At 37.5% G+C, this 14,998-nt stretch overlaps 1 protein-coding gene across 1 annotated transcript in view; it reads left to right on the top strand.

Moving 5' to 3' along the window:
* Window positions 1-5,556: 5,556 nt before the first annotated feature.
* vav3 (vav guanine nucleotide exchange factor 3) overlaps window positions 5,557-14,998 on the top strand; it is a 62,029-nt gene continuing 52,587 nt past the window's right edge. Inside the window, exon 1 of the mRNA XM_081352211.1 lies at window positions 5,557-5,973. Within this exon, the coding sequence (XP_081208337.1) occupies window positions 5,770-5,973 (204 nt within the window). The 5' untranslated portion in view covers window positions 5,557-5,769. The remainder of the gene's footprint in view (window positions 5,974-14,998) is intronic.

Genomic DNA, 14,998 nt, shown 5'->3' with positions numbered 1-14,998 from the left:
GCAGACACCTGAATGATTCTGAGAGGCTACAGCACGAGTTACGGCCACAGACAGTGCTGTCTCCTCTCCAATATCTCCCACCTTCCAGTGTACAGCACGACTACTGTACCATAGCCAGTTTAGATCTACATCACATCCTGTTTAAGGTATCCATTTGAGGACACAATTAGGCTTACAGTACATAAATTAGACTAAAGGCTAGATTCCATGTTCCATATTAAAGCTTTTAGACTTCAAATTCTTTATGGCCTGTTAATTAGGAGTGTGATCTTCAGGGCCTCTGATGCTCAATTTCAGTAAACAGAAACGCAAAATTTGGACTGTAAGTATTTTTAATGAGTAGAACTAAATTGATCAAGGAAGGCAAAATTCGAATATTGTGGAAAAAGAGATGCAATATGCCCCAACATGAAAAAATGTCATGTTAGGCTGCAGGGAAGCGCACAACACAGGAGATTTGGTGATTTAATAATACAGCAATGGAGAATACTCAGTAGAACACAACCATTAAACATTGACCAGACCGGATAAAAAACTAAGGAAAACTCTGGTTATATGAAGCAGGGAGATAGTGAGTAGCACAGAAACAGGTGTGGGAACTAATTAACAGTCAGGGGAACTAAAGGGAACACAGGAAAATGGGAAACGATCAAACAGAGTGAAAACAAAACTAAAACAGGACATAACTGAGCAAAACCGTTACAGTGTGTGTAGGCTACTAAAACATCTACACATCCATGTTAAATTGTAGCTTTTTGAGATGTAAAATCATGTCAGATCTTTTTCCACCTTTAATGTGACATTTAAACCAACAAAATTCAAGTAACAAACAGATAGAAAAAGGAAAAACAGAAAAAATAAAATAAAAATCCCTTTAACTTTGTTGAAACACATTTTACTTTAACTACAGAAGCCAGTCTTTTTGAAGAAGAATTTTTCAAAGAATTGTTCCCTTGGCACCATGTTAGCCTGTCCTCCCGGGTGCAGGCCATCTGCGACACCAAGACCAAAAACAGACTCTCATAACCTGATTCATCAGACGCATATGCTTTCAGAACACAGACATGATTCATGAGCACAAATGTAAAAAAAAAACTGTCTTACTGTATTTGAATGCATAATAAAATGATACCTCGCTGCGGTCTCTCACACTGTCACCCTGCACTCTCTCTCTTTTACTGTCCTGTAATGCGCACTCTTTCTCTCTTTTTGCTGTCCTGTAATATTGCTATATTGCTCGTAATGTTGCACCTACTGTAACAACAGAGCTTAGTCATGAGTATGTTTACAATATAGCTCATCGTCGTACATTGTTTGATTTTAGACAAGGGTAGACAAATAGTAGATCCAGTCCACGTGAAGTTATATTAATCCGCCAATAGAGGGAGCACTTCTAAACTCCACTTTTTTTTTTTTTTTTTTTTTTTTTACCTGACACCCAAAATCATCACAGGAATAAATTACATTTAAAAATCTATTAAAATAAAATACAATTATTTTAAATTGTAATAGTATTGCAATTACTGTTTTAGCGTACTGTATTTTTGATCAAATAAATGCAGCCTGTGTGAGCATGAGAGACTTCTTTCTAAAACATTTAAAAAATCCCAAACTTTTGAACGGTGTGTTCAGGGCAGCTCTTTTATTTACTTGCCTTGTGGCTCACGATTACAGACCTGTGACCCTTGTGACTTTAGCTGTCTCTATTATATGCTCCTCTTTGTTTATCGTCCGGTGCTTTGCCCCTGTCCTTGCACAGCTGACAGCTCTATGCCCGAGAAACCCTATCAGATGTCTGGCTCTGTTCCTCCTGGGGTCTCTGGTTATTGATTTCTGCTGTGGACTCTGTGCACTGCACATGGATCAATACTTCTACAAATGGGTTTTAACTAAAAAAAGTTTCAGCTAGATATTAGTAAAGGGCCGTTACCTTTTCTCTCAGAAAACAATTTGCTGTTAAATTGTGCGTATCATTGAAATATTAATTGTATCGAAATTATTTGATTTCATAAAAGCCGAAATGTGATGCTTATAGTTTTATAAACATTAATATTTTGTTAAATGTTTATTTAAATACTCACCCTCATGTTGTTCTGAACCTTTGGGTGAAAGACAAAAGAAGATATTTTGAAGAATGTTTGAACTAAACCGTTTTTCCATTGACTTCCAATGTATGGACAAAAAATACAATGGATGTCAATGTGAATGGAAACTGTTTGGTTATCTTATTTTGTGTTCAGCAGAAGACAGAAATGCATACATGTTTGGAACGACATGAGGGTGAGTAAAGGATGACACAATTTTTATTTTCGGTTGAACTATCCCTTTAACTTATATTGAACCCGTAACATACTTTTAACAATTGTTTTTTTTAAAGTAACAATTGACTGTGTAATCTTAGTTCGTATTCAGTTTCGAACACAACCTTGATCTTTGCTTGTGAAATATAATCATGATGCTAGTCATCAGGTATTGTCACCATATGCAGTGTCATTAGTACGCCGCGTCTGGCTATAAATTACCTACACAATGCAGGTCATGCAAGGATGGCAGTTATTGGAATTGCAGCAATGTGGCACAGCGCTAGTCTCTCTGAGCATTTGGCAAGTGTGTGACGCTTTGATCATCTGTCAGCTCAGAGGGGGCTATCTGCCATGTGCCAAGTCTCTAAAATTGTGGAGGGAAACAGAGATAGACATTGGCTCCAAACATCCTGCATTCTCCACTTCCTTCCTGCTCTGGCCCACATTGTCATGCTTCCTCTTTCTCTTCTCCAGCCAATCACAAAGCATTGCTTTACAGATAAACCCCTCCCACCATGTGGAAACGGTCACAGTAAGGCTGATTCGCGTTTTTACTCAGTCTGATAGTCTCTCTGGGGATTGATATGTGATTGATGGAGGCGTCCATCCCTTCCAAACTGGTGTTAAATGAGATAGAAACACAACCTGGGTGATGAGTGAAGCAGCATGGGTTCAGGAAATCTGGTACGCTGTAGCATCCTGCGTCACACCAGCCGAGCTCCCCTCAGTCAACCCTAAAACAGAAGGAAAATAAATAAAGAATTCCACCCAGAGCTTATTAGGCTCCTAACACACCTTGGTTATGACAGACAGATGGTTTAATTTACTGTCACGGCACGCTCAAGACTCCCTGGTCCATCCACCGTCTCTCTCACTGCGGCCTTCTAAAACATGTAAACATCTTAGCTGGTGTCTGTTGAACATGCAAAGAACTATTCAAATCAAGTCAATTCAAACACATTAAAGTCGGCATGAAAAGGAAGTCCTACTAGAAAGACTCGGAAGGCGAGATGATATCACAATGACATTTGTAATTTAATAGACCAGAAAATGAAAACAGAAATATTGGATGGTAAAGTTCTTCCCGTCCGTAGTTCACATTCGGAGGGAAACGGACTCTGCATATCCTGCCTGAAGATGAAGGCAGGGGCGCAGTCGACCCCCGGGGAGGAATGGACAGGGACCAACCTGGTGGTGGTGGGGAGGATGGAGGTGGATGTTCGCATCATCAAAAGCCAATATTACAAATTTACTGTATCGTAGATTTGATTTTAGTTCTATTGAAACAGCTGACTTGAGTGCCAAAGCGTGACCATGCATTTTCATTTCATGATTTCTAATGCTGAAGTGAAAATGCACATTCTTAGTTGGCAGTGTTGAATAAAGACCGCCTTGAGTTCACCATGACAGGAGCAGAGAGACAGATACAGGATATCCATGACTATGCATCATCCTGTTTCACTACTGCTTATCTGGAGAATGCTCTCTTCAGCCAACACTCATTCAAACTTCTTTACTGAATGTAAAAAACTACAGATGAGGTGAACAAATAGGCCTGTTATTATGATGCAAGTTTGAAAAGGTTAGACTGTGGATATGGACTGATTAAATCATCACAGTGTCACCCAAAATGTATTTTGACATGCTTAAAGAGATAGTTCACTTAAAAATTCTGTCATCATTTACTCGCCCTCAAATTGTTCCAAACTTGTATGAATTTCTTTCTTCTGCTAAACACAAAAGAATATATTTTGAAGAATATGTGTAACCAAACAGATGATGGGCCCCATTGACTTCCATAGTATAAAAAAAATAAAAAAAATGCTGTGGAAGTCAAGCTGTTTGGTTACCAGCATTCTTAAAAATAGTTAGTAATAGTTAATGGATTACCTAACTATCAATGATAAATAGGCCTACATTTGTTACAGTAAAAAATATATAATATTTTTAACATTTTAATATGCTTGGGATATGTAAATGCGGAAGTGATATGGTATGACAGAACTTTATTCGTTAGGCCTGCCATCCAATGTACACATAAGTTGCGTCTCAAATGACACACTACACACTGCACTTTTTCTACTTGTGCACTATGTACTTATCCGTGTAGTGTATGAATTTTATACGTTTATTTTGTCATTGAACATCTGAGTCTGATGCCCCTCCCCCTCCTCTAAGTTGCGACAGTCGATTGCATGGTGTCCAAAATGTAGGCTGCGTCCGAAATCGCATACTCTCTTGAGTAGGTACTTATTCTGAGTAAGTAATTACTTCACTATCACTAAAAAAGTAAGTTCTATGTAGTATGAAAGTGTGTAATGTGTAATCTGGACGTACTACTACATTTGCCATGTTGCCCTTATCACATGACCTACCAGCGTCAGTTGCGTCGCTTCACTGCCTTTCATAAATCCTCTCCCGTGGCCTCATGGGATGTAAAGTGTCCATCGTATGCACTCTTCAGAATCTCGCTGGAAGAAGTATAGGTCGTCTGGGTAGGACATACTTCTTTTGGCACATACTGTTTTTTCGCCTACTATATGGTATGCGATTTCGGATGCAGCCAATGTCTATATTTGTTCAATATTTTTTATACTAAATGTTGACTATTGCCATATTTTTTATACTATATGTTGACTATTGCCATTGTTCATTGTGTGTAATGTGACTCAGTGTGGAATGTTGGACACTTCATTTTATTTATTTATTATTTATTTATTTATTGATGCCAGTGAGTGACTCACTGGCATCAATAAATAAATAAATAATAAATAAATAAAATGAAGTGTCCAACATTCCACACTTCGTTTGTCCGTTAATTTAGTGCATCATCCGGGTATTTAAAGTGCACTATTTTTTTTTTTTTTTTTTTGAATTTTCAGTGTGAACACACTAAGCGTAATAGAATAGCGCATTAGTACGCGAACGGAAAGCGCACGAAGCGAAGTAACGTTAGTGAACTCTGGCTAGCTTGAAAATCAATTTTATTGGTCACTGAAATGCTTTAAAAAACTATTGAAATATATTAACTTTTTCGTAAAAGAATAGCCAACTTATTTGAGAACCCCTCTACTTTTTTGTTTTGATGTTCCCCCTCATAATTCGCACCCTGACGTAGCTAAAATGCTACATTTTGCGGCCACTATATGTTACGTCCTCTGGGTGTTCCGGGTGTCAAGTCAGCAGCGCAACATACGGAACATCTAAAGCAGGAAGACACAGTTAGAGAGAGAGAGAGAGAGCGCGAGAGGGAGGGCGCGGGGAGGGGAGAAAGAAGAGGTGAAAGAGCGAATGAGGAGAGCAGCAACACACGGATCAGTCACTCTCCGCTGGTGCTCCAACCCTGGAAACACCATCCATTCATTATATCGCCCGTGATTCTGCTATGCGCATCGGATGAGGAGACGCCACTTGCGCTTTGGTTTTGGATTGGTGTTTAATCTTGTACTGTGCATCGCTGGACAGGATGGAGCATTGGAGACAGTGTGCGTTATGGCTGATCAATTGTAAGGTGCTGCCACCGAACCATCGGGTGACATGGGAGTCCGCTCAGGTGTTCGACCTGGCGCAGACCCTGCGGGATGGGGTCCTCCTGTGCCAGCTCCTAAACAACCTAAGACCCCAGTCCCTCAACCTAAGGGAGATCAACCTGAGACCACAGATGTCACAGGTAAGGGATGCACGAAGGCAAGAAGTTGTATGTTTACAGTAAGAATAGAATAGACTCAATAATAACAGAGTTAAACGTATTTGTTTTTTGGAAACATACGGTGTCATGTGTATGAAAAAGGCGATGTTACTGCTTTATAGCTACTTGCACGTGAAATATTTTGCAACAGAAAGTTGATATTTTGCCAGTGCTGTACCGTTATTTGTGTGCTGAATTCTGTCCCCTATCGGTGAATGTGAGCAACGCAGTAACACTGTGAAGAGAGATTCTGATTTGTTAAGGTGCACTCAAGTCATTTTTCTTCATTTGAAACGTTTTACAAAGGAAACTGTACTTTTTAAAATATAATAATAAATAATAATAAAATTCCAATCACATAATAAAATCTCATTGACACCAGCATGTTGAGGGCACACGATTAGTTGGGTCATGTAATTGAGTTGCTACTGTTAATAATGACAACAACAACATCAATAATAATATGTTTAATATATGTAGTAAGACTTCTTTCAGCCAGGGTTTAAGATGCTTTTCAAAACATAACAATTCAATTATAAAGTAAAAAAAAAAAAAAACTATTATGTTAGTACAAATAAGAGCTGGCTAAACACAAACAGAAAATTACTGAGTGCACCTTTAACATAAGGAGATTTTTTCCTTTGTAGTCTAAATAGCCGTCTATGAAAGAAAATGTATGTGAAATGATTCCAGCTAGCACTGAGCATGAAAAAAGTAATAATAGGGCTGTCATCGATAAATCGTGATTAATCGCATCTCACGTAAAAGTTTACGTTTATATAATATGTATATGTATGTATATTATTATATTTATATATAAACGTGTTTGTTTGTGCATGTCTGTGTACATATGCACGCACACACACACACATATATATATATATGTGTGTGTGTGTGTATTGTGTAGCAGTATATATACACATTAAATATAATAATATATATGCACACACTTATATTAATGCAAACACAAACTTTTATGTTAGATGCGATTAATCGCGATTAATCGATTTGACAGCCCTGAATTGAACCTAATAAGACATAATGCTTTTTGATGCATCGTTTGACCAAAACCATGAATCTACAGCTTTTTGGTTCCGGTCAGGATCAGGGTCAGATGAAAGCTGTTTTAGTCTGGTCTCGTTCGCTGTACCCTGTCAGGTGAGAGCAGGATTAGTTTCAGTGTCTGCGGGAAGCTGCTTTATTGAAAACAGCGGCCTCTGAAATATGTCTCGTTCTATGTTTTCTCACACCATCTGCTCAAAGTCTGGACTTGATTTCATGTTGATGAATCATTTCACATGAGGTGAAAGCTGCCATCAACACAGTGACATTTCATAGAACTGACAAATATAGCATTCGCAGTCACCTTTAACCAACTTTATTTTTAAGCATGTGGATGCCCAGTAACTAGACAGGCACACATACACTTTGCGTTACAGTACATTTGTCAATGTGGCGCAGTCACAGTGAGCGGATTCCAAGAAGCATTTACAAAAAATCAATCGAACTTTAGTCAATAGCTTTTAGTTTTCAAAACACAGGCCTTGCTCGGTTCACTAGTTTACTGACAATTAGAAAAAACACAATGTTATACATTATATAAATATTCTGTGGAAGTTTGACATCTGATCAAATTGACGTCATTCTGGCTTTGAGGCATCCCCTTGCTTCTGGTTACATCAGATAGGCTGCTTTGTTTTCACTTGGTTTGTTATATCACAGTTTCTTTTTTAATACATGATTTTCATCTGCACTGACATACGTAGATGTGTCTCCATTCACCAAAGGAAGAACTCCACGGAGAACTAACGTATGCAAAAAAGGGACAGAAAATGAGCAAATGGTCTGTGTAAACCAGTGTTTTGAGCGTGGAGGTGAAATTTCCATCTCTAAAGGGCAACATCTGAATCCTTGCATGAATTATTCATGACGTTTTTGGCAGCTATTTTATCAAAGACTCATTACAGCACATGGGACACAGACGCAGCCGTCCCAGGGGAACAGCTCAGACAAAAGCAGTGATGAGACCAAACTAAAAGCTGGAGTCCCCACCTCATCAGAGCACCTCCAGGGGCCCAATGGGCACTTTGGGTTTCCCTTCACCCCACGATAGGCGTGTAATTAAAATATAATGGCGAATTCGTCTCTGAAATTTCTGCATTAATGTTGATATTCGGGGAAAGAAAGGGGGTGTTTTTGTGTGGGAAGGAGGGGTTACACTATTTTACAGTTATATTTAGACAGGCAATTTTGAGGAAGATACCTTGAAACTAATTATATATGTACATATGCAATTACTGCCATTCTAAAGTCAGGGGTCGTAAGATTTCTTTTTAGATACTAAATGCTTTTTAGATTTAGACTGTTTACATTATTAACTTTTTTTTTATTTTTTTTAACTTTCTTTTCATCAAAGATATATAAAACTGCACAACTGTTTTCAACATTGATAATGTAAGTAATGTTTCTTGAGCAGCAAATCAGCATATTAGAATTTTTTCTGAAGGATAATGTGACAATGAAGACTTTAATAGCTGTTCAACTTAAACTTTGCCACCATACTGTATATATATATATATATATATATATATATATATATATATATATATATATAAAACAATTATATACTGTTGTTCAAATTTTTGGGCTCAGTAAGATTTTGAGTGTACAGTTAAAATAGTAATATGTATTTTTCTTTTGATTTCTATTTTCATTTATTTTACAATTTATTTCTATGATTTATATAATTTAATATATTTAATGAATAATTTAGTATTTCATATTATATTATCAGCATAGAAAATGAAACAGCAGTCTGTGGATTATATCTGGGCCTGCATATATTACAGTTTCAGAAGTTCAGAACATAGGCAGGTTTGAAACGTGGAAGTGCAAGTTTGAGGAAGCCACAAAGCCAAGTGCCTTTCTCACGCACTGCGTTGATCAGACAGTGGCTGGGTTAGGGGTTTCTTCCGTTTAACATGTGCACTTTTGTGAAGAGTGGAAGGAAATGGCAACAGGTGTTTGGCAGGCCGTCAGAACTTTATTTAGATGTCAACAGATGTCAGTGAGAGTAAAGTCTGTAAGGTTTCATCATTAAACAGTGAAGTTATCTACAGTCAGTACTTATGTAAATACTGTACGTAACCCCTTTCATTCCCAGTTGTGCAAAACGTACAATAAAATGCCCGGCGAGTGAGTATTTCACACGGTCATTGTAATGCCGGGTAGTCACTGTCTCATCTCTAGGTTGGAGGGGGAAACACGAATGCCGACGCCCACTCGTTGGGCAGATAGTTTCCGAGCATTGACGCTCGCTGGGGAAATGAGGAAATGGGATGGAGGAAGGAAATGAAACTTAACGTCCTCTAAAGACCCTTGACTGAGCCACGGTGAAACATCAGAACCTCTAGTGGCTCAGATCTGTCTCTTTTTTCACTGAAACAGTTGAGCAACAAGCTCCTGTCTGAACACTGTCTCAGTCTTCAATTTTCGCTGTAATACGATGTGATTTACAAAATGTACATGACAGATTCTGGGCCGTTTTTCAAATATATTCTTTATTTTTTTATGTCTAGTGTCCATGGAGAATCTGCCCTTCTTGAATAACACATATACTGTACTTTACATAGACAGTGTGTTAAAAGCTCCATGTGGGACCCTAAAGGGGTCAGAGACTGGTCAGAGCATCATATGTGTGTGTTTGAATGTTTGAAACAGCTCCAGGGTTGTTTTAGTAATTCTCAGTGTCAGACTGTGGATTTGTACATTTCAGACGGGGACTAGATGCATTGGTTTCCAGCAAACCAAAGTTTGGATATAGTGTACAAGAGGAATAACTAGACATTTACATTTTCTAAAAAAAATAAATAAAAAAAATATGATTGTGGTTGCTCATGCAAAAGTTGCATCATGATGTCAGGGCCTTACTGTGCAGTTTTGGATATGTGTGTGGTTGTCAGTATCCTGCACAATCTAAATTACAGGCACTCAATGTCCTGTTTGGTTTATGGATGGAAATTGCTTCTGAAAGATAAGAATGTGCTTGATTATTAAGAGAGTTAGAATTTTAAAACTAATTCTGAATTCAACTGGTTGCCGGTTTAGCGAGACGAGAATGGGTGTAATGTGATCGAACCTTCATCTGCCTGTCTACAACCTTGCAACAGCATTTTGAGGATTGTCTTACACACCATAGTATAAAGAGTTACAGTAGTCTAGACAAAATCAAATAAATAGATGATTGATCTGTTAAAAATGTTTTGCATAGTGAAGCACTGCACTGTGTTCTAGGGCTAGGCTATCACACAGTCTCGGAGCGCATCGGTTGGCAATAAATGATGCTCTACACAAATTAATCTCTGCATGTACTGAGTTTGGCGCTTATAATGTGTTATTATTATTATTAATTTGTAGGAATATTGATATATTATCACAAAAGTTTTGACCAAATTATGCAGCCCTACAAACTAGCATAGTTTTTTTTTTAATCCACTCTGCAACCGCAGAAAAATCACAATTAGACCCCCCCCCCCCCAATAATGTTGCTCTAAAGGCCCATTCACACCAAGGATAACTAAGGATAAAGATATAGTTACAAAAATCATTCTAAATATAAAAGAATATAAAGAGTCCACACCACAAGTATAACGACAACGGCTCAGATAAATTATATTGCTGGTTAAATTGATTTTTTTTTTCAGCTGATGAATGATAAAAACTTCAATCAATCAGAATCCATCCTGCTTTAAAGACCTCAAGCATTTAAAGTGGAAGACGACAAAACTTATCTTAAAAAAGTTGGTGTGAATGGGCCTTGTCAGCCCTTTACTGACTGTTGGTTCATTTCTAGGTGGTTTCTAAGGTTCTCTGTGTGGTTATGTACTGGTCAGCGCATTAGTACATTATTTGAAGCCTTATTCGTGTCAGTAGCACAAACAGTGCAGTGTTACATGCCATCATTTAATACATAGGCTTCTAGGTTTGTTCAGATCCCTAGCCTAAAGAATGTTCAGTAGTAACACTGAAAGTCACTACATCACGCTACACGAATAAAACTATGCACAAACAGCATGTCATCATGCATATTAATGCACATTTTCAGGAGGCACAAATCTTTGCAAGGTCTAGTAAGTCCAGTCTCTCTCTCTTTCTCTCTCTCTCTTTGAAACTGACCTTTCCTTCTGTCACCAAGGTAACAGGCTCTACTGTAAATGGTTGGGGATCAGGATGAATAAAGATACTCTCTATAGACAGTGTGAATCACACATTTGCAGTTCAGATTGGAACTGCACAAATGGATTTTTGCACAGTAATGTGTGAATTATGCTGGTCACCAAGGGACACGTGCACGCATTAGGATTTGTAAATGAAGGCAGACGTTTCCATTCTCAGGCAGAGCTCTTTTGTTGCAGAAAATCCATGATTATTATGTTTGGAAAACCTACCCAGCTCTCTTATGAGATTTGAATTGTATTCAGAACATTGTAAAAGCATTTACCGTCTGCGCTGCTGCCATTAAAGTGAACAGAGATGGTCATTAATAAGGAGATTTAATTGTAGTATCCAATTGTGCATCCATTTAAGTGGCCAATAAAACGGCAATATCCTATTTTGTGCTCACATGGCAGAATGACCTTTTTGATGATGACTACATGTAGAAAGTGATCAGTCAGCGGTGCTCGCGTAAATGCACGCACACATCCTGCAGCTGTACTGCAACCTTTACTTTAGAGTAGATCCTCAGCGGAGCAATGGCATCACAGCGCACAATGAAATGGGCATTATCTTGTCTCAGTCAGGGTAAAAATAGCCCATAAACGGGAGCTGTAAAAATGCAGTGGCACTAGAAGAATTTCACCAGGATGTCAGAAGCACTAATATCAAATTTCATTTCAAAGTGCTGATGCATCTGTAAATTGAAGCTCCTGAGATCAAATAAGAGAATTGGCATTTTGAGTGCAGTTAAAGTGCATTCAGACACAATCTGCCAAAACGTATCACATGGATTGTCATAGATGACAATTTTAAGCTCTTTGTGAATGGAACAGTCCTACTGCTTCCTTTAGAAGTACAGATTACACAAGTACACAAGCATAACCTGGCATGTGCCCTACAGCATGGATCAGATTTGTAGTCTGGCTTCTGGAAGAAAAATGCTGTAATTTTTGTTGTTGTAATTTTAGTAGAAAAAGAGGGTGCCACAGTAAAATCAATAAATACTACTACTATTAGCTCCACCAATAATTATAATTATAATAATTGACTTTCTGTAAATTTACTATGGTCAGTTTTATGGGACAATACATTATGTACATTATATACTAGTTAAATTACTGAACTTATAGTAAATATTGTTGAAATAGTAAGTAAACTTAATTTCAATGAAATATAATCAAATATGTATTATATTAAAATTATATATAGTAATGTATAATTCCATTTACAGTAAAACTATAGAACTATAATTGCTAGAATAAAAAATAAAATAATTCATGCATGTATGCGATGCCTGTAATTTTATATTAAAATATTGTTGAAAGTTTTCTTTGCAAGTAAAGAAGTCACCTTGAAAATGACGACATTTAATTTAGTCTTTTTTACTGTAAATGGAACTACATGCACACACATATCATAGTACGTACTCAAAATAATAAAAAAAAGCATGTTGTTTTATTAGACTATGTTTAATTTAGAGAGTGGTGTCTAGATGTGTCTATTTTGTGTGAAAAAAAACTCTTCTTAAAAAAAAAATTCTTGTAGTGTGTTCTGTTGTATACATGACATTTTTTGCACTGTTCTTCTGTTTGTGGTAGCACAGGCTGTGTGATACTGACCATCTCTCACATTGCCCTGACGGTTCACTTCTCCCAGTGTGGTGTGCAGTAACCCGTGTGCACTGCCCTGTGAAGGGCAATTCACCACGGATCTGCCAGTGATGACAATTTAGCCACCAGCCAGTGTTTATCCTCTGCCTCTCCTGTCTGTTTTACAAAATGCGATGCCATGTGCGGTTCAGAGCAAGTATCCATACTTGATACGAACAATCAGTTGTTGCATCGGAAATATGCTAAGAAAATCTATAGGATGCATGTATCCAAGGTCAACATCGATTTCTTAGGGGTTAGAATATTGCTTTGTTATTTTGCTATGAGAAAATGCTAAGCACAGCTGAAATATTTTATATATAATCCCATAAAATGCTAACAAAAATGTAAGCTTTACCTTTAAGTTAGGTAAATAGATTGTCTGACATAGATGTTTAGCTGAAGCTTTTATCCAAAGTGACAAGTGACTCCAGTTTCCCTGGAGCGCTGAAGGGTATGATGGGATGGTGATAGATCATACAGTCGATCAGTTTGAACCTGTACCTTTTCAGCTGCTAGTTTAGATCTGTAACCACCAGGGTTGTGCTACATTTTGAACGGAAGAATTGACTCCCTTTGAAACCATGAGTGTGAGTGACCATGATCTATCTATCTATCTATCTATCTGTTTCTTTTCATTTTAATAATTATTTTACTTCATTACATTCAAATTCAAAGTGCAATACTGTATGCTGTTTACTACCTCAGTCCACATTCAGAAATTTAATTACAACATAAAAGGCACTCCGCGTCGAATTCTGAATGGTGCATAACCCCTCTACCACTACACCGCACCATTGTTGTTAGCATCGATAGTGCAAAATGGAGATTTTATCAGTTGTTAAATGGCTTTGGAGAGCATTTACAGACTACATATACAATTCATAAAACCATTGCAATCCATATAACAGATGTCAGATATATAGAGCTCATAAATGTATTGAACAAAGCATATTTTGTTGAGAACATTTCAGTGCTAGAATGCCCTGCTGACTGTCAAGTTGATGCTCTGGGTCACTTTCTACCCACAGTGCTGTCTTGCACGCAGTTTTAATAAAGCATCTTTGCTGACGGATGCTTCATTGTTTTGACAAGACAGCTTGTTTAGCTGTCTGCTTGGTTAAACCAAGGGTAAAAGCTGCACTCGGCTCACAGCTGGTGCTCTCCACACAGGACGGAACCCTGTAAAAGTGCCCGAAGCAACTGATTTACAACACCTTTGACTTCCTTATTCTTCTGAATGAGATTTTTTGTGCTGTTGGAACCATCGCTGTTAAGAGGATGTCAGGACTTTCCTAGAATCAATTTCAGGGAATAATTTTAAAGCTTCAGCTTTCATCTTGAAAGCCTTACTGGTGTGAGCACTTCACTCTGCCCTTGGACTTTAAAGGAGCCATATAATCCACGTTTTATTTTAAGTTCAGGTTTCTTGCATTAAATGAGTTGCAGTTGTCTTTCAGACACATGTTGTGTTTGCCACTGTACCTTTAAGACTTCTGCATGTGAAATAGCTCTGTTATGATTAGCTAACCTCTTTGAATTTGGCTTGTTGTGGTCACAATAATAAAAAAAAAAGTTGAGCTAACTTTAAACAATACGGCTACTTACTGCATTTTTTAAGTTGGCTCAACTTGTTTTTTTTAGTTGTTTTGACAAGAAGTTTAAAGTTTAAAAGAATACCTGGTACTCATGAACAAAAGTATTTAAGTTGATTTTAACTGAAGCAAATTAGTTGAGTTAACTTAAAAAGTTGAATTCGATAGGTTGCCTTATTTTTTTAAGTTAACTCAACTATTTATTTATTAAACCCCAACCCTAATCGTTAAGTATGAACAGTTCAACAACTTGATCTGAGCCTGTCTCAAGCAGTCATTAGCTTTGCAGAAAAACAATATGTCATGCAATATAATTGCAAAATAAGAACCAGCTCTCAATTCCCAACCTTACATAATACTTTTACTTAACCATACATTTTTTATGGTATGTCCCCTTTAAAACTGAATCGGTATCTTCAAAGCCATCTAGCTTTCTGTTTCACACATGGTATGTATTATGGATGAAATGCTATCCATTTAGTATTAGTCTCATTACGCCCTTCAGGAGAAGTAGGAAAAGACATCTCTCGAGTTTCCTGCAGAGAT

This window comes from Scardinius erythrophthalmus (genome assembly GCF_964197995.2).
Source record: "Scardinius erythrophthalmus genome assembly, chromosome: 22".
Classification (NCBI taxonomy): Eukaryota; Metazoa; Chordata; class Actinopteri; order Cypriniformes; family Leuciscidae; genus Scardinius; species Scardinius erythrophthalmus.
This window is presented reverse-complemented; position numbering and strand designations above follow the sequence as displayed.